This window comes from Lepisosteus platostomus, chromosome 2, assembly GCF_059453375.1.
Source record: "Lepisosteus platostomus isolate fLepPlt1 chromosome 2, fLepPlt1.hap1, whole genome shotgun sequence".
Classification (NCBI taxonomy): domain Eukaryota; kingdom Metazoa; phylum Chordata; class Actinopteri; order Semionotiformes; family Lepisosteidae; genus Lepisosteus; species Lepisosteus platostomus.
Window position 1 is genome coordinate 66481401 of NC_142612.1, and position 19027 is coordinate 66500427.

The 19027-nt window shown below is 36.0% G+C and overlaps 1 protein-coding gene and 1 long non-coding RNA gene across 2 annotated transcripts; one reads left to right on the plus strand and one right to left on the minus strand.

Moving 5' to 3' along the window:
- The first annotated feature begins 6602 nt into the window (after positions 1-6602).
- On the plus strand, positions 6603-13952 carry LOC148676833 (neutral cholesterol ester hydrolase 1-like). The gene is made up of 5 exons (XM_088613995.1): positions 6603-6856; positions 10117-10345; positions 10835-10904; positions 11311-11482; positions 11913-13952. Exons 1-5 carry the CDS (start codon positions 6707-6709, stop codon positions 12528-12530), a joined length of 1239 nt encoding a protein of 412 aa, XP_088470121.1. The 5' UTR covers positions 6603-6706; the 3' UTR covers positions 12531-13952.
- A 58-nt stretch (positions 13953-14010) lies between these two features.
- On the minus strand, positions 14011-18472 carry LOC148676834 (uncharacterized). The gene is made up of 2 exons (XR_015928704.1): positions 18251-18472; positions 14011-16367 (listed from the first exon to the last, which is right to left on the minus strand). It is a non-coding gene; the product is annotated as an uncharacterized LOC148676834 (long non-coding RNA).
- Between the last annotated feature and the right edge of the window lie 555 nt (positions 18473-19027).

Here is a 19027-nt window from a genome sequence, read left to right on the forward strand (position 1 = left end):
GTTACTACAAAGGTGTTATTGTACAATGACAAATCAGTTCTTGCTAATGGGATAAGGGCAATAATAATTGAATTTAAAACAAAGCTCATATTTAAGAATTTAAGGACATTTTTATCTCAGGCAACATACATTTTATAAATCCAAATATGCTAAGTTTTAAAGTGTAAAAGGTGCCCAATGCATTTCATTTTCACAGTTCCTTTATACATCCATGAGGCAGAAGGCTGAGCCTCATGTCACATGAACTTGAACCTGTTTAGAATCACCTGTATTAAAGAAGGAATGAAAATGTTTTTGTACCTTTCCATTATTCTTAACAGGGGGCATTTGGCCATTTTTATCTGTGATAACCTCCGAATGATTACTATTTAAATTTGACACCTTTATCCAAAGTAATGTTCAAAACAACCAATGGATTGCAAATTAAATTAATTGATTTTTACCAATCTGTTTTACTGAGCTTTTAAAATGGATTCTCTCACTAAAAATTTAAAAAGCCTTTAAAATGTTATTTTCATGTTCCCTGGGCTGTAAGCCACTTTCATTACCCAAGCACACTCTGTAATCTCACAGCCTGTTCTCTTTATAAAATGAAGTGATTCTGCACAGCCTAGAAATTGCTTATACACAATAAGCAGCTCTGTTTTGATAACTCATTATCTCTTGTAGGCTTTTTAAAATTATTTTTACTTAAACTAAGTTTACATTGTTTTCCGCATTGAACAAAACAAAACCCTGATCTCCTAGTAGTCAGCTGTGATAAGGGGGTGGTTGTGCAGTTGTTGATGTACCCAGAACTATGACTGAAATGTCATTAGGGAAAGGAGTCTCTTAGGAATGTTCTCAACATTCACTGCACTGCAGACTGTTCTTGTATTCTTAATTGGAATTGCAGAGGAGCAGGTGTTAGCCAATTCAAACTACTTTTGTCAATGGAAGATTAAATGTAACTCTGGACAAATAGGTTTGGCTGGAACAAGGCTTTTCAATGTACTGTACAATAGGAAGGCAGGCTTTAGTCAAATGTATTCAAGCCATGCCGTCTCTTGAGAGACTTAATGACCAAGCAGCAAATTGGGGAGCAGAGAAAAGTAATTTATCAAAGTAATCAAAAGGCAAGACAAACCCACCTTTTCTAACGATGTGGGAATTGAAAGGTTATGTACTAAATGCAACCCCCGAGTCCTGAGACAAAAAAGCTATTAATTAGTGAGTCAATGGTGGGCGTATTGAATGTTGACTGCATTTATGCAGGGTACGAGCATTAATATATTTTATGGAGGTTAATTATAGAAAAATGTTGCAGAATCTGAGGAGCCCAAGGCATAAAAATGCCCCTCTTTTGGTTGGTACTAAAGGAAGTGAGCTCCCCTTCTCTATCCCTTTGCTGGTATTTGTCAATAAGAAACAACATTTTTACCTACTTTATTACAATAAATACAGTACATAAAGTTCTTATTCATTAAAAGCATTAAAATACTATTATTAGCAAGAAGACAAATTATTTTTTATTATATTTTCTTTTGGATCCTTTCAATGTCCAGAAACATTGACTGGTAACAAGAAGAATGAGTCACTGAACAGAAAAACCCCAAACTGCAGTATTACAAGGTTTTAAAATACATGTATACACCAGAAGAACTCAAGATAACTTAATTCCAGTAATACTACTGCTTTCAATGGGGTGGTGCTGCAAAATATAATTAAAGAAACATTTCAAATATTAATTTCTCAATAAATTTATAACCATTGTGCATGTGCAAAAATTAAATATATTATATTTATATATAATATATATATATGTACTGCTTATTAGATATTTAAAGAAAATTAAAATTGGCTTCATTTAGAAGTTGTTTCAGGTATTTTTTAAATTTATTTCATTAGCTCCGATTAAAGACATATAACACCGGACATGACCAGACAAAGAACAGGCATTTGATTACTTGGGAAAACGTTAACACACACTAAATTGTTAAACAATAAATCTAAGGAACAGGATGATAACCAGGGGTTTAAAAGGAAACTATCTACTGTACCTGGTTAAGATATTTTCATCAGAACTATACTGCTTTTAAAAATGCAAAATTTGATTAATATTAATTTTATACCACTCATTCTTCATTCTTCAACACATTGATTTGAAGTATTTGTTTTTGATAAAAACATGTATGTTCTAGATTAGAAATGGTTTCTTGCTTATTATTTGTGCTGTGCCATTCCTGTTATAAATGAAATGTATTTAACTTTCGAAAACAGTGAAGAACAGGCTTCATTCATTCAGGTTAGAAACATTACTGTGACTTTTAAAATGTCTGTCTTGAACATCTGAATACTGCATCAGAATCCACTTCAGAATTTCATTGCAGTTATATAGATTATGTTTGAAATGTTGTGGTGTAAGAGAAGCTTGTGTTTACACTGATACACTTAACCAATCTAGACAGCATAAAAAATTAATGAATGTCAAAGCATTATATAAATTTTACTTATGTACAGTTACAAAATTTCAGAATTATTGAACACATACTTAAAGAGTGTATTTTAGGAAATTATAATCAGTTTCTTTTATTAGGACCTTTATATTACATAATTAATTTATGTCTCACTGCTTTCCATGCATACCTTTTAAAATAAAATCTAGATTCAGACAATTTAATTTAAACCAGAGACAGAAAATGGATCACTAAGAAAAAAAATATTTCAGCTTTAAAGGAGTATAGATGCAAAACCTAGTATCGAAGACATGTTTAAGACAGTCTATATTGTAGAATATATTTAAGTCTGAAGAAAACAACATGTTCTAGTATGCATATAGATTTTTATTTCTTCCTCTGGTAAAGATCAGAAATATTGTATCCCTGCATATTTCAGATATATAGAATGAACATTTCTGTTTTCAATGAGTTATCAACACTCTAGCGCCACCTTTCGGTGATTTCTTTGCTTACTGCTGTCACTAAACACATGAGACCGCAAATAAAACATCAATGACTTTTCACAAAGTTGTAAAATATATCTTCACTTTGCGTTGATACTGTAGGTCTCGAGTCATGCTGTCTGACATATTTCCAAAGACTGAAGCTGAAGTTACAGAAAACTGACATTTGCCAATCTCAGCATAACACTGCTTCATAGAATTTCATTTGATTTTTATACGGAATCTACTTTATGTAATCTTCATGTATAATGTGACTATACATTATATATATATACTGTGTGTTACATGTTATATATATGTATATTATGTAATATAGACTATACATTATTATAAGTTACTGGAAATAAGATTCTCATTATCATTTGTCAATTCACGGCTCTGTCTTTCAGCACAACTATTTTCATAAAACTGAGATGATTATGTAATTCAGGTGACTGATTAAAAAAAAACAGTTTTAATAAAGAAAACGTTTTATTGCACAACAGACACTCCTGTAAAAAAAATACCTCCTGTATTCAACCCCAATTTAACTTTCTCTTAATTTCCAACTCCTTTGTCAATGAAGGCATTTTATTTTTTAAAATAAAATTCTCTACGCTTTTAAAGATTTCCTTACCTTTCTTAACACCCTTTTGGTCTAGAAATAAACTGTAACTCCCCTCGCCTCTCAACGGATATATGTTCAGTATATCTGCTTTTCCTTTGTCATGCTCTACAGTCTGATTATCGAAAAAACGAATTTTACTTTGACATCTGCTTGTTGGACAGTGAGTATCGAGTGTTAAGAATGTGCTAAAAGCTGCCACGCTAACTGCTGAGCTGTAGGGGACAGTGACAAGGCCAGTCACTTCACCAAACGTGCAGAAACGCATTTCCGAACTCTGACGGTTTGAGCGAAGTGCGGACCTAATTAATAATGGATTTAGGAATTATTAAAAAGGAAGTGTTTTTGAAGATGGAAGAGTTTGATTAGATGGGGGGAATTGATCATATTTAAAAAAAACCTTAGGTTTGTCATGAATAGCACAGTATTCCTCAAAGCAATGTGGAATTTTCCAAATACAGCCGGACACCTCTAATGTGACTATTATTCTAGCCCTAATCTCTATTTAGGACCACATGGTCCTTAAACAAGAGAGTTTTAGCACTAAGTCGAACTAATTATCAACTTAATTGGACCAGTTTCACTTGTTTTTCTCGATGAAAAGTAGCAGTAGAACCTACTGAACAATGGCACCCCGGTCAGCATGTGAGTGTTTCGGCCGAATGTATTCATATGAAAGCAGTGAAGATAGGCGTTAGTCCTCGGTCTAAATGGCAGCAGAAAGTGCAGGCGATTCAAGTTCATAATGACCTGATACCTCTGCAGAGACTACACCTACCCAACCTGCCAATGAATGTGCTGATCTAGTTTCGGTCTTATCTCTCACCTTCGGCTTCGCAAAACCCGTTTACTATTTACCGTTTTGAATTGTTTATGGAGTATTCCAATAAAACTATCAAAACTGTTGTTACTATTTTTGAATTGATGTTGTCGAAAATCATACAGAACGTAGGAACCCGGAGGTGGCAGCACTGACAACCACCCTAGTCCCTCAATGGGTGCACGTTGGTTAATTTTTGTACCCTTCGCATGTAAATACATTTTGATTAAGTTTATCATGTGATAAATTATCATATTATATAAAATCAAATTGCAATAATATTCGAGCTAAAGTAAGTATAATAATATTAGCAGAACATTTAAAGACTTTTTAAATCCTTGTAGGATCAACCAATTGAAACTTTCTTAAATAGGAATACAGATTGATGTGAATTGGTTAAGTAAACTTTTAGTTCCCTAACATAAAGTGTAATGCAAGCCTTAAGCTTCTTCCTAACTATAGCCACAGATATTAAATATTTTATTGTAATTAATGATGGAATTCAGTTAATCCCTTCTCCAAACTATCTTGTCTAAGTAGTTAATATAGGCACCTATAAGGAAAAAGTATAGTATAGATGAGAGTTTGAGATACCAACAGTGTCACCTAGTGTCAGGTTTATGTCTAAACCAGTAAATAAAAAGGATCCTTATCCAGCAGGCATCATTATTCAATGCTCACTGTTTGACATGTATACCAGATTAAACTTGGGATCTTATAAAATGCTATTTAAACTTCAATATCTTTCCAAATACTAGCATACAGGTATGTATAGCATACTAGTCTACAATACTAGCTTGCAGCACCAAGTCAAATATCTAAGAAATGTCTTATTTTTGTACATAATTCAGAGGACTGTGCACCGTTTGTGGAACAGCTTTGCAATTGTGGTTGTACAGCACAAAATTAACATAGTCCTTTGAAAATGCCACAAACACATACTGTATCATTTTTAGACATGGAAACCTTTACATTCCATAAATGATCAAAAAGAACCTAAAAGGCTGGATTCCAGGAATAATCACATGAAAAAAAATGACAAAATAAAGATTTTAATTTGTAAAGTCTCACAGGTACTACAACTACTGTACCATTTGCAACGTGATGCATGAACCTGGCTAACAATGCAAATGTATTTGTTAATTTATTTTATTGCACATGCTCACAGTTATGCGTGTTTCTGTGAATGGAAGCATCTCAAAAATAAGTCTAACACAGTACTGCATGTGCTTTTGCATACATTTTGTATTTGTTTTGAATTTGGAAAGAATTACTCTTAAACTGTATTGAATGAAACTTAAAGTCAAAGAGAAGCAAGTCAAAGCAATATGCTTTCATTAGACTCACTTTAGTCAATGTATAAAATGGAAGGATACTACTTATGGTTTAATACGTTAGTTTAGTTTTTCACCACTGACGTTATTTTCAGAATTCCCCCTCCTGGGCACTGTGTCCTGTGAGAAGTTGGAGTTCATCAGAAACAACTCTGATGTTTAAATCACCTTTTAGTTTTTAATATACACAAGCTAAGAAAAAAAAACTTCAATATTTAAAAAAAGTTTGAAGTTTTTGAAAGTAAGCAATGTAATTACATGTAAACAATATGTACATTTTTGTCTTGTGTATTTCAAAACTTAAAGTGTAAAAGAACTGACACGGCATCATAAAATATAACATTTTGCCCTGTTCTCTGTATACATTTGTCAAAGCAGGTGTGCCACTTGTTTGTAAAAAGTAATAATATTGAGACTGATACTATACTACAATGCATGATACCTGCAAGAGAATAGAACAGTTTGCCCCCTCATTAGTTAAAAAACACGCCTGTTAAAAAAACTGCACCCACATGCCTTTTTGTATTACAATTGTAAATTAGGCCAAAGGCAGTTTGACTCGTTTAACAAGAATAGCTACATACTGCAATACAGTATGTGTTCATCACGTGACAAAGCAACATGACGGCCGCTGTCAAAGCAGACAGCGCAACTCGATGTAGAATTGTGGGAGTTGAAGTCCTTTAACAGAAACTTGATATATTTCTTTTAATCGTTTACTGGGATCGTTACTTCATTTAGAACATTTGGATGCATGTCATTTTTAGATATACTTTTCTGTTAGGCTGTAGAAATGAACAGGGGGTGATCACGCTGTCTCTTATTTGTTGAGTCCCCCAGAGAAACGAGCTGTCCAATTAGAACTTCAATTCCCATGCTTCCTCCTCCCTGGCTGATCTCATTGGCTCGTGGTATTACACAACAGCTGCCGAAACCGACTTCCTCAGAATTTAAGTTCTGTGTCAACCGGATCGATTTTATTACACGGGTTTGGCAGCGTAGGAGAGATGAGCGCAGATATGAAGCCAGTTTTCATTGTCGTCTTTTTATTTACAGTGCTGACTGCTTACTACATTTACACCCCATTGCCAAGCACGATTTCAGAGCCATGGAAACTCATGCTGCTAGATGCAATTTTTCGGGGCTTTCAGCATTTGGTAAGGCTGCACAATGCGTACTGTACAGATTTCTGAATGATCGAAGCGCTTGTTATCTTTTCAGATTGGACCGTTCATTATTTTATTGCTGTTGCTCAATACGGCTTTCCAGCTTCATATGACTTGATTGATAATATTTCAGTGTCATTTTATAATTTATTGTGGACTTGAGTATGCATACCTAGTAGGCATAAGCTTTCTTTCGATTACATTTACAGCTTATATATTTACTGTTAAATCACCTGTCACGTAAAATGTTGAAGCTAGTGCATTCACTAAATATTTAAACATTCTTAAACCTCACTGAATTGTAACAGGTAGCGTCTCTAGGTGATGGGTAGCTCGTTGTTTGATATCAGTAGATGCGACGTCAGATGAGAGGTTGGAGCGCATACTGATAGCCAAGTGATGTAATATAATATATGTGCAAAGATGAAAGCTGCGTGTTGAAATGTTTTCCATTGTCATCGTTTTCTAGTATTTTGCAATGCACTAAACGCCTTGAAAGAATGTAATGCAAAACGTGATATTGATAATTCAGTACTTTGCTTCTTAATAATCACCTCCTACCCTTCCCACATAAAAAAACAACAACACTTTCTTGCTTAATAAGTGTTGTATGTTTTTTTTACATAAGACAAATAAAAAAAAACACCTTCACTAGAAAATGTGGCATTATGCGAATAGAAAATTTCGACGGAGGACAATTATAGTTAATAAGGCAGTAAACAGTTTAATTCAATGCATTTACATGGAACTAGGTACTGTACTGGACAGAGTGAGTGTGTCAATGAATTAACTTCTTATTCCTTTTCGCTTAATTGTATCCTTTACTTCCTCTTTATCAGCACCAGTTTGCTGTTAGATAGTGTCAGATGAACTTTCACCCACTTCTTTATAACCTCTGCCTTCTTGTAGTCTGTTACAGTATATTCTAACTTTACAGACACAGTCTGTAGACCAGCCACAGACCTTATTTTGCCTTGAGAATCATTATACTTACTAATACTTACATTTCATTATTTCCTGACCAAAAGATTTAAAGAGAACTTGTGATGCCCATAATTAAAAAATATATACTTATCCTTTTTTATGGCACTCCCCATTGTAAAATATCAGAGTAAAAAATCTATAATCTGAGCAAAAACCTTAAAGAAAAGGGGACCTACAGACTTATTATTGTACAGTTATTTCAATGTACTTATTGTACAGTTATTTCAATGTAATTTGCTTCAGTATATCAATACATCCATCTTTCTCAGTCTTCTTTTAAATATATCCATTAGTCAAAATATTAGGAAGCCCCATCCAATACAACAAATTCATCCCATTTTGTTCTTGGACTGTATTTATATTCCGATATGATGAGAACAATGGTATATGGGTCTAGCCTGCACAATTTAGCAGTTTTCAGCAGGGCTAAAAACTGGGGATTATTATGGCCATAGGAAGTCTATTGATTTCACTGCTTTGAACATTATTTCTAATTGTTAGGTTAGTGTGTGTAGATATAAATCAGGCCTCTGCAAGCCTCATCCAGGAAAAACCCATAGTGTCTTCTGGGTTTTTATTCCATCTGAGCTTGAAATGATTTAATTGGATCATGTCTCCATAGTAAAAAGGGTTACACATAAATATACTGCTCAGACAGTTGTTTTAACATGTGATTTAAATGCTACAGAAATTGATATTTTTCACAATGGTGTCGGTGAACTTTGCCTGAGTTGGCATTGTTTCTGGAATACTGTGAGACTGGACATTGTGTGCTTTTTCTCAGCCCTTCTGCATGATTTTATGCTTCTACTGCTGCATGTTGAAATTGTTGAAAATACTTGTCCAGTATTGAAAAGCTACTGAGGATTATCTTTCCATCCATTTATTACTATATATCTCACAATTCACAATAAGACCATACTGTAGTTACAGTTGTGTTTGTATGGGAGTTACATGCAGCATCTCTTGCTTTTGCAAAACAACTACAAAAGGTAATTTTTGTGTGAATATACCAGTAAAAAAACAATTTTCCTGAACCTGATCAGCATAATCCTCCTTTCTTTCAGTAAAAAAAAAAATCACATTTGGTTTTCTCATAATTAACTAGATTAGAAATCCTTACTATTCAAAGCAAAACGTGTTTCAAAGATAAGTTTTGCTTTTCCTGTTCACAAATAAAATCTCATTAAAAAGGGATTAATTTCAAGGTACGAAATCCCATTCAGTGCCTAGCATGCCTTTATAAGATGCTTCTTGAGCGGATCTGGTAGATTGATTTTAAAAGAAGATACAAGAAAGAGAGCAATGCATGTGCCATTTTAAATTGCAAAGCAGTGCCTAATCATTTGCTTAGCTTCTTCTGTAATTGGTATGCATGTTTGTTAATGGATTTTGGGAAGAAACCCAATAAACCTAGAATTCCAACAGCCTCATGCCAAAAAGGGGTTAAACTGCGCAATGGTTCGAATTGGCTGATAGATTTAGCTAAATACAGCATGTGACCTGGCATGGAGACCAGTTGGTCCCAATGACGTTTTCTGTGAATCCACATTAATTAGCTAGAGATTAAACCTGTGTAAAGCTATATAAATTATAACAGCTTATGAGATTCAACGAAGATTAAAATGAATTAGCTTTGGACTGTTGGTTTTTTGAAATACAAAATACCTTGTTAAATAAATAATCTGGGAGATGTTAAACTGGAGATTTCATTCTGGGGTCAGGGAAGGCCTGATTATGATGTACGTGTTCAACTCCCAGGGTGAAATTCCTGAATGTATCTGTGACATGGGCTACACATTATGACTGTTTGAACATTGACTTGTATTACTATCAAAGACCTGTATCAGTAGGTACCTTTTCACACTGTTTTTTTTTTTTGCAAGGTCTTTGCAGTAAATAATAGTAGCAGAGGTGCAAGCTACTCAGTTTGACACAAACTATTTGACAAACACTGTGTATACAAATAAAAAAGTAAAATAACTTGTGTGGCACCTCCAGTAATTGTAAAAATGCTGATAATAACTGAATGCTTCTAATCAGGGTTTCTAATTAGCAGCGTCCATGGCATTTTCCCATAACACACATTCGTCTGTGAGGTGTTTATATTTTGGGGTGTCATCCTTTCATTGCTGTGCTTAATCATGGAGGGCGGGATATCTTCACCCCCATCCTGCACATGGGATACTAGGGCTAAGGACCTAAGCTATCCATCACCAGTTTTGTGAGGTGTGTGTAAATGCTGGTCCTGTTCTTTCTCTTCCCAGGGAAACCTGTTTCACAACTTGGGTCTGAGCCACTACATCAGGGTGCTCAACTTTTACGTGACGAAGTTTGAAATGCTGGGCCCTGTGTCCAGCGAAGGGGTTAAAGTGAGTGACGCTACGTTCGACGGGGTCCTGGTCAGAGTTTTCGAGTCTACCGAGGAGCAGGGCCGCGCCCTGAAGCGAAGTGTGATTTACATCCATGGAGGGGGATGGGCCCTGGCCAGTGCCAGTAAGTGTGCAGATGCAACTCTCACATTCACGCCGTCGACATTGCACTGTAACCACTTTTTCACAATATACAATATGAAATTGTAGATCCGAAACACTAGACGAACGGTGGCGTTTTGGACTTCCAAGTTGCTTAGTCAAGCGGACAAGACGCTCGGAAGTGGCTGTTTCAAATCTGGGCTGTCACTGGGATCCCTCAAGCAATACCATCCAGTTGGCATGGTGCTGCCGGGTCTTGTCTAGGACAACCCAATGTATTTTATAAAAACAACAGGTTTTCTAAAGTACAGCTTATATAAACTTAAAATGAAAAGGTTCAACATATTGTGTCGGAAATCATATATTTAGATAAAAAATACATGGCTTCTAAATTAGTACAATGTAAAGCTGTAAGACAGAAAAACTCTGTCTGTTACTCAGGTGATTTTTAAGCTCTGAAACACATCCTCTAAGAAAAAAGATTCTAATTACTCATTATCTTCATTAACAGAGATAAGATCGTATGACCACCTGTGTAGGAAAATGGCAAAAGACTTGAATGCAGTCATTGTTTCAATTGAGTAAGTATAAAATCACCTTTATATGTGTTTGCATGGTGGTGTGTGGTTAGCATAGCTGCCTTGCAGCGCTGTTGCCCTGGGTTCAATTCTGGGCCTGGGATACCTGGGATACATGTGTGTAGTTTGTATGTTCTTCCAGCATTCCCTCTGGGTGCTCCTCTTTCCTCCCACAGTCCAAAGACATACTGGTGGGTTGCTTGGCTTCTGGGAATATTGACCCTGGTGTGAGTGTGTGCCCTGTGATGGACTGGCATCCTATCCAGGGTGTATCCTGCCTTGTGTCCATTGCTTGCTTGGCTAGACTCCAGTTCCCCTGCAACCCTGGATTGGTTAAAATGGTTAGAAAATGTATGGATTTTATTTAGGTTAAGAGTGTTTTTTAATATATTTTTATGTGTTTCTTCAGCTACCGTTTGGTCCCAGATGTGTATTTCCCTGAGCAGTATAACGACGCATACCGTGCCACCAGGTATTTCCTGCGTCCAGAGGTGCTGGCGAAGTACTCTGTGGACCCAGGCAGGTTAGCAGTGTCTGGAGACAGCGCTGGGGGGAACTTAGCTGCAGCTGTGTCTCAACAGGTGAGTCATGGAAACGTATTGTTCTTGGATTTCATTTCAGCATGGTAAAGAAAATAAAAAAACATTAGTCTGTTTTATCAGTGTGTGAATTCATCAGGACTTGCCAAATTAGTACGGCTTCATTCTGTGTGTTTTTGTCTAACGATTCATGATCCTGTTCAAACACAAACTGCATTTTCTGGGATTTACTCATCCCCTATGGCTGAACAGGTTTTTTTTTTCTTTTTGCTGTGAGTTCTGCTGAATAAAAAAAGCAGACAAGGCTTTTACATTGTAAGAATGATTCATTTCTGCTTTTCGGCATTAGGCTGAAGTCATCATACTATTGCATCTGGGTTTTTTGCTATTGTAAGGAATACTGTTAATTGTGTTGTTGTTTAAATTAAATGTGCACTGTAATTTACAAATTGTTTTCACCTTTTTTTTCCAGCTTGCTCTGGATGGCAGCATCACTAATAAGTTGAAGCTCCAGGCTCTTATTTACCCGGTGCTGCAGGCTCTGGATTTTAACACTCCCTCCTACCAGCAGAACAGGAACGTGCCCATCCTCTCCCGCCCGCTCATGGCCCGCTTCTGGCTGGAGTACCTGAAGGGGGACCCCAGCTTTCTCCAGCCCCTGCTCGTCAACAACCACACGGCGCTGGACCTCAGCCACGCCTCCAGGAGCCGTGCAAAGCTCAACTGGACTTCCCTCCTCCCGTCAGCTTTCAAGAAGAATTACAAGCCGGTTGTCCAGGCTGTGGGAACACCGAAGGTCATTCAGGAAGTTCCAGCTCTGCTGGATGTGAGAGCCGCGCCACTTCTGGCTGAGCAGGAAGTCCTGAGGCTGCTCCCACCAGCGTACATCCTGACCTGCGAGCATGATGTTTTGAGGGACGACGGTATCATGTACGCCAGGCGCCTGGAGGAGGCTGGGATCCCTGTAACCCTTGACCACTATGAAGATGGATTTCATGGCTGCATGATTTTCGCGATCTGGCCCACCTACTTTTCAGTCGGCATTCGGACCATGAACAACTACATCAGTTGGTTGGATAAAAATCTTTAGGTCCTCTGATCCATGGTTTTGTTTATGTGGGTTATGCTTTTAAAAAATCATTTAACTACTTATATGATAAAAAAGCCCAGAAAAATGCACTTTCAAGTATTCCAATGCAATGCAACATGCCAATGCAAGTTTTATCTAGTTCTGTCTTCCTAGGTCTTTGTATAACCGTTAGAGTCAATATTGCTTCAAGTACTTGAAGTCACTGTGTGCCAATTACAGTGCTGCTTTATATGTACAGTGAGTGCATAGCATGGAGTTTAAGTATTCCATTTTAATGCAGTACGATAACATTTATAAAGTATTTTAATAACAGGCCAGGCAAAATTCATTTGGGTTCTGGAACAAATTAAAATTGTTTCATTTTCACCTTATCAGTGATAAAACATTTAAATTAAATATTACTCTTTTGATAATAATAAGACTGTATGGGACTTTGTGCTCTAGCAAAGCACATAACATCAGAACATAAGAAATAACTGGAATAACAATGGATGTATAAGATACTTTTTCAAGTATTTTGAAATCATGATGGTGGATCATCATATGTTTTTCAAAATCCTTCATTATCTGAAGGATCAATGAAGGGTATTATTTCAAGTTAGCGAGAGCAAAAAGTAATTGAAATAATCTCTTAAAAAGACCAAAACACTGTTTGAAGAGAGGCAACTCCACTGTTAAGGAATGCAAAGCATTTTGGACCTGATTTTAGTTTTTTTTTGTCTCTTGCAGTGGAACGTTTCTTAGAAATATCAATACATATGTATTATTACTTAGTAACTGCAAAATACCTGTACCTGTAGGTTTTGTTAAATATTTCAAATTAATCGACCATTTCCCCTCTGAATAAGATGTTTTCTCAGATTTTTAAGGGAACAGAGCAGACACTGGAAATGCCAATGCCTGCTTTTTTATTTTATAAAGTTAACATTCTGTTTACATCATCTTTAAAATTAGTTAAGTTAAACAAAATGTTCTTTTTGTAATTCTACAGGCATCAATCAGGTGTAGGGTGTGCAGGTTTAAAAACATTGCTCAATTTATTGTTATATTTATTGTACAGAAGATTATTCAATTCTGTGGTCAGGTCTTTCAATTTTGAACCATCGCCTGTATAAACTGAAACAGGAGAATTTGTCTTTAAGGGTCAAAGTTGCAATGGATGAGGATCTTGGAATGCCAATGTGAGAATATTACTGTTGTTTGGGACCTTTGAAGAGGTTTTTGTACTTTTATGCACATATTTATAACTTGCAGTGTGTGAGTAATGGGGCAGTGCTGTTGAAAACGGAGAAATGTTCAAAACATTGTATTGTGCAATAGGGAGATGATAATAATATATAAGGTCCTGACATCAGCTATTGTAAATTAGACCATTATAAACTTTCAACAAACTTAATAAAGATGCCTTTTGTGTTTCTTTTATTTTATGTGTAGTGATCGGGCAGCAATGGTTGAAGCAGATACTGTAGGTGGTAACTAATTGTGAACAAACATTTATTAAATAAAACTGCAAATGCGAAATGTAAAGAGTGCTATGATACAAAATACTAACAAAATATATTAATGGACAGGTAGGAGTAACAGATCTCCAAAACAAAAACAGATTTAACCGTTCTTAATTCTAAGATTTTCTCTAGAATTAAGCACGGCTGTTGTAGCGCATGAGAGTGACAGGTGTCCTGTCCATCCGGACTATCAAGGGAAACCTGCAGCAAGTTGACTCACCTGACTTGGACAGTGAGCCAGAGCATACAGTAGTTATCATTCAGGTCCGGCTGGCTGATGCAGCTTGGCCCCTGGAGGAGCTGCTGTGTCCTGCTGCCACTGAAGTCCTAAACCGTCAGTGCTGAAGAGACATGCTGGGTGCAGCATAGTTGTTGACTCTACAGGTGGAGCTGGTCCTTTCAGTGCAGATCCAGACTGTGGTACAGTCTTTGCCTTCATATGTATTTCAGAAAATGTTATTTGTGCAACAGGTACATATACCATTGAACTAACAGGCCCTGGTAACTGGTATGTGCACTCGCTGTTAGTGACAGAGGCAGGAAGCTGATGTAGTGAGCAACTTCAGTGGTAATTTGCCTTTTTTTCCCCCGCAGTCCAGAGCTCACTTTCAACTATATTCAACATATCCTCCAGCAAATTTAACCTATCAGAACAAGAGCTTATCTCCTCCCTAACCGAGGCTTTACAGTCAATAATCCATTCCTCACTTTCCTGTTTTCATAACTAGCTATTTCGGATACTTCTCAGAGACACTTTTCTCCATTTTCTAATCTGCTAAACTAGACAGTTCTTTGTGATTGCTGCCAATTTATTCATATCTTTGAACAATTTAGAGATATTGTTTTTTTTTTAAATTGAAGTGCTTGAACCTGCAGAGCAGTTTTTTTAATCATAAAATAAGAAATTTCCTCAGGCTCCTGCTCTTTTCCTACGACCTCCTTTATGTTCAAAGTATTGACTATTAATAACAACAGTTCACCACAAAATAATGGCAAAAGTGAGCAATCTCCTCCAAATACTCATGAAACTGTGACCCACAGTTAAGACAGCAAATTCAACCTCTATACCAAATTGCAAACACAAAATTGTTACAGAAAGAAAAAGCAACAGCAATTCCAAATTGATGTGGAAGAGGCATTTAAAAATATTGTATATACAGTACGATGTCCTGACATTAAGTGTTTTAAAATAGCCAGTAATAAATGTAAAACACCAAAATAAACTAATTGGCCAGTAAATACCAAGTAAAAATACACAGTTTCTGTTGTTTACCGGATTTTTCAAGAACAGTATGTTGCCCAAACTCAACTGTCCCAGTAAAAAATGCAAAAAACATATTGAAGAAAATAAAAGCATTTCCACGTCAATTAAAAATAATACTTCCCTTTTCTAAATGTATTTTGTTACATCACTACCAAGGATTAGGTCCCTGATAAACTTAGTTTTATCAATAATGAATTTAGGTTGAATTTATGGAAAAAAGAAACCCTCTCACCTTTCCCTTTGCTGCCACCCTCCCATCTGTTTTTGTTCTCTCTTCATTCTACCTTTAACCTACTTAAATACTGTTTCCAAAAAAATAGTCCTCACTTGTGATTGCTCAAAGATAATCTTTGGCTTGCCTAAACAGGAGAACATGAGCACCATGGTGTGACACTTCAACTTAAGAACCCTTTGGATACTTTTACATTTTAAAATGTGAAAAAAAACATTTCTTCCAAAAGAGATACATACTTTCAATTTATTTTTTGTCTTCTTATTAAATGTTTGCTACATCGGGTACATTCTCTGTATTTACTCAGACATTAGTCTCAGAATATGTTGTACTTAGATTATAGATACTGTATCTAGATGTTATCTATTGTCTATTTGAACCTGTAATTGATTTGACCTACACATCTACATATTGTCTAACAATATGAAGGTTAAAAAATTAATTTCTATTACATTATTGTTTTTTAAAGTTTGCGAGTTGTGTTCAACTTGAACCTTATTTGGGAAAATATTTTGTGATTTGGTCATGATAGTCATTTACACTGTAAATGCCACACAAATGCTTTTGTCTGCTGAAATACAAATTAACAGCGAGTTCTCTGCAATTGCAACACTTCAACCGTTTTAAAACTCCCACTGGATACACCTCGTGATTTTTGGTTTAAACCGCTGACAACCATTAACAATATGAAAACAATTTTTTTTCCCGTCTTGTGATGCATCCAGTTTGAGGCAAGCTCCGGAAGAAATGAGCTTGGCTCTGTGTCGGCCTCTGTTGGGTGGAAGACAGAAATTGTAGATCGAATGAATCAGTCATACTGATAACTTCATGGTTAACTGCAAAGAACAGAGCAAACATTTCTCTTCAATGATATGAAGTGTACATCTGCATCTGTGTACATGTGCCCGGAGTGACGGAGTGAAGAGACAAACACATTTAACATGCGTAGACTATGTGCATAACTTCATTATTGTTCAGGTGAAGACGCTGAAATGGCAGTAGACAGCACACATAACAACATGTAGGAATTACAAAAAAAAACTACTTTAGTGGATCCCAGCAGACAAGAAACGCGATTAATTCAAGAACTCAACAAATGCTATTGGTTCCACGTTTGTTATTTGGTACACGTTTGTTGCATTTTTAACACCTTGCAGTATAGATTAGTTAGGATAAAACTAGTTACAAGACTACTATTTTCCTTTGACTGGAGGCAGAGGAGAAAATGAATTTGAGGGGCAGGATTCTATATCCAGTATGAGACTCACCTTGCATTACAGTATGTTCTACTGTATGTGTTTCATATTACACATATTAAACATAGTTTATATTAAACGAAGTTTCATATCCTATATGTTTCATATTAGGGTTTTAAAAATGTGAAAATCTGTGAGAAAAATTATCATCGCCCGTCTTTATTTCCATAATTATAGTTAACCACCTTTAGCAGGTTAAAAATGCTTCATATTCCCGCACGTCTGGTCGACTCAGGCTGCATTATCCTTTTCAAACGCCAGGCGTCACTCTTGACATTGGCCAAAACAGCGTGCTTATTTGAATTTGTGCTACAGTAGGTGTCTTTAAAAATACCCATATTTTCACCGCGTGAAAATTCTACTAGCAAAGATGCATTTTACATTGTAAACCGGATTATTACTGTACTGTTGTAATTTGAAATTCCCATAAGGCAAGAAATGGGGAGGAATCAGTAACTGATCAGTGAGAATCACCTAATCAGTGAGAATCAGTACCAGTATCCCCATCTATTGATAAGCAAGTTGAAGCAAATGTCTGTAAACAATAACATTATAAGATGGTATCACTCATTTTTAACAAACTGTGCACAGTATGTCATGGTCAATAAAACTCTTTTGGGAGTCACAAACCATTAGCACAGGTGCCCCTCAGGGCTGTGTGAGCTCTCCAGTTCTGTTCACACTGAGCAGTAGTCAAAGCAACTTCACTTTCAAATTCTCAGATGATACAGCTGGGCTTGGCTTAATGCATAGAGGAAGCAGTTAATCTGCGTACATGTCAGAAGTCCAAAGATTTGTGCAATGGTGCGGCAACAATAGCCTACTTTTGAATGTTAATAAAACAAAAGAAATCATGTTGATAGTGTTTGCTCCAAAGTTCAGCAGCACTTGTATTTCTTGCAGAGACTAAAAGTGTTTGGGGTTCGACAGGAAATAATGCTTCTCAAGAGCATCGGATATATATTATCAGATATGGTATATAGTGTGGTTTAGTAATTTATCAGTTCAATTAAGATCGCAAATTACCTGTCTCACAGCTTTGAAGGTGATAGGAGTGAAACAGCACCCCTCCCTGCAGACAATCTTCGAAAAAGCCATAATCAAACAGGCAGAAAAAATTCTGATTACCAACTTCTTCCTTCTGACAAACGTTTTAGGGTTACCGAATGTAAGTCGAACAGATACAAACATTCCTTTGTTCCACTATCCATTTGCTTTCTCAATGCAAATGGCAAGGATAAATACAGTTTTTGACCTTTACAATTCACTTGTGTGCAATATGTTTTGTAATGTGTTATAAATATTATATGTTCTTATGTGTTATACATGTGCAATAGAGTGATGTGCAATGTTTTTTTTTTTCTGGGGTGTGTATTATATTTAAATGTACAGAAGTGCTGTGTGTCCACCAAAAAAATCCCCTCAATGGACAATAAATCTTATCCTATCTTATCTTACCTTACCTTACAGTATGTCACAGTTGGTTCTGGAAAGGAACCTCAAGACAGGCTTGGCCTTGATATTTTAATATTGCAACACATTGGACATCATGACCATGCTAACAGAAGGTTCTGAGGAAATGTACTGTATGCCAGTATTGCCACAGATCAGATCAGTAGCGTGCTTTAACATGCTCAGGTTGTGCCGTAAATGACCAGAACAACCTGTTATTACACGCTCTGAAAGTAAACCCATCCTCCTCTTCAAATGAAAAACAACCGATTTTACCTCAAGGTATGTACTGGATGTAAGAACTGAAATGAATGCCACGTTTTTTACTATAAATAGTTTAAAATAGAATGAAAATAACATTCAAGCTTTTGATGTTAATCTTCAAAGGCAGTGACTATATAAAACCAAATTAAAGCATAAATCGGAGGCTCCTTAATGTGGGGAGCAGTTATTTAATATCTCGATTGTCTTTCAAAGAAAACTTTTAAAATACTTATTTTTGTATGACAGTCTCCTGGTGAAGATTTCAGTCAGCCTGAAATAAAAAACCGGCATGCAAAGCTGAAACACTGGGAGTGTTATAGTGAATTTAAATGAAAACGAAACCTCAAACAAAAGGAAACACTTCACAAGTAAGAATGCTGATGTAGACATTATGTTTAATAAAAATATATAAGCCTAAATATAAATATACTGAAGATAAAAAATATGACTAAAACAAAAAGTGATGAAGAAACTACTGCTGTGTTTTATGGAATTCTTGTACACTTGTGAAAATCTCATACATT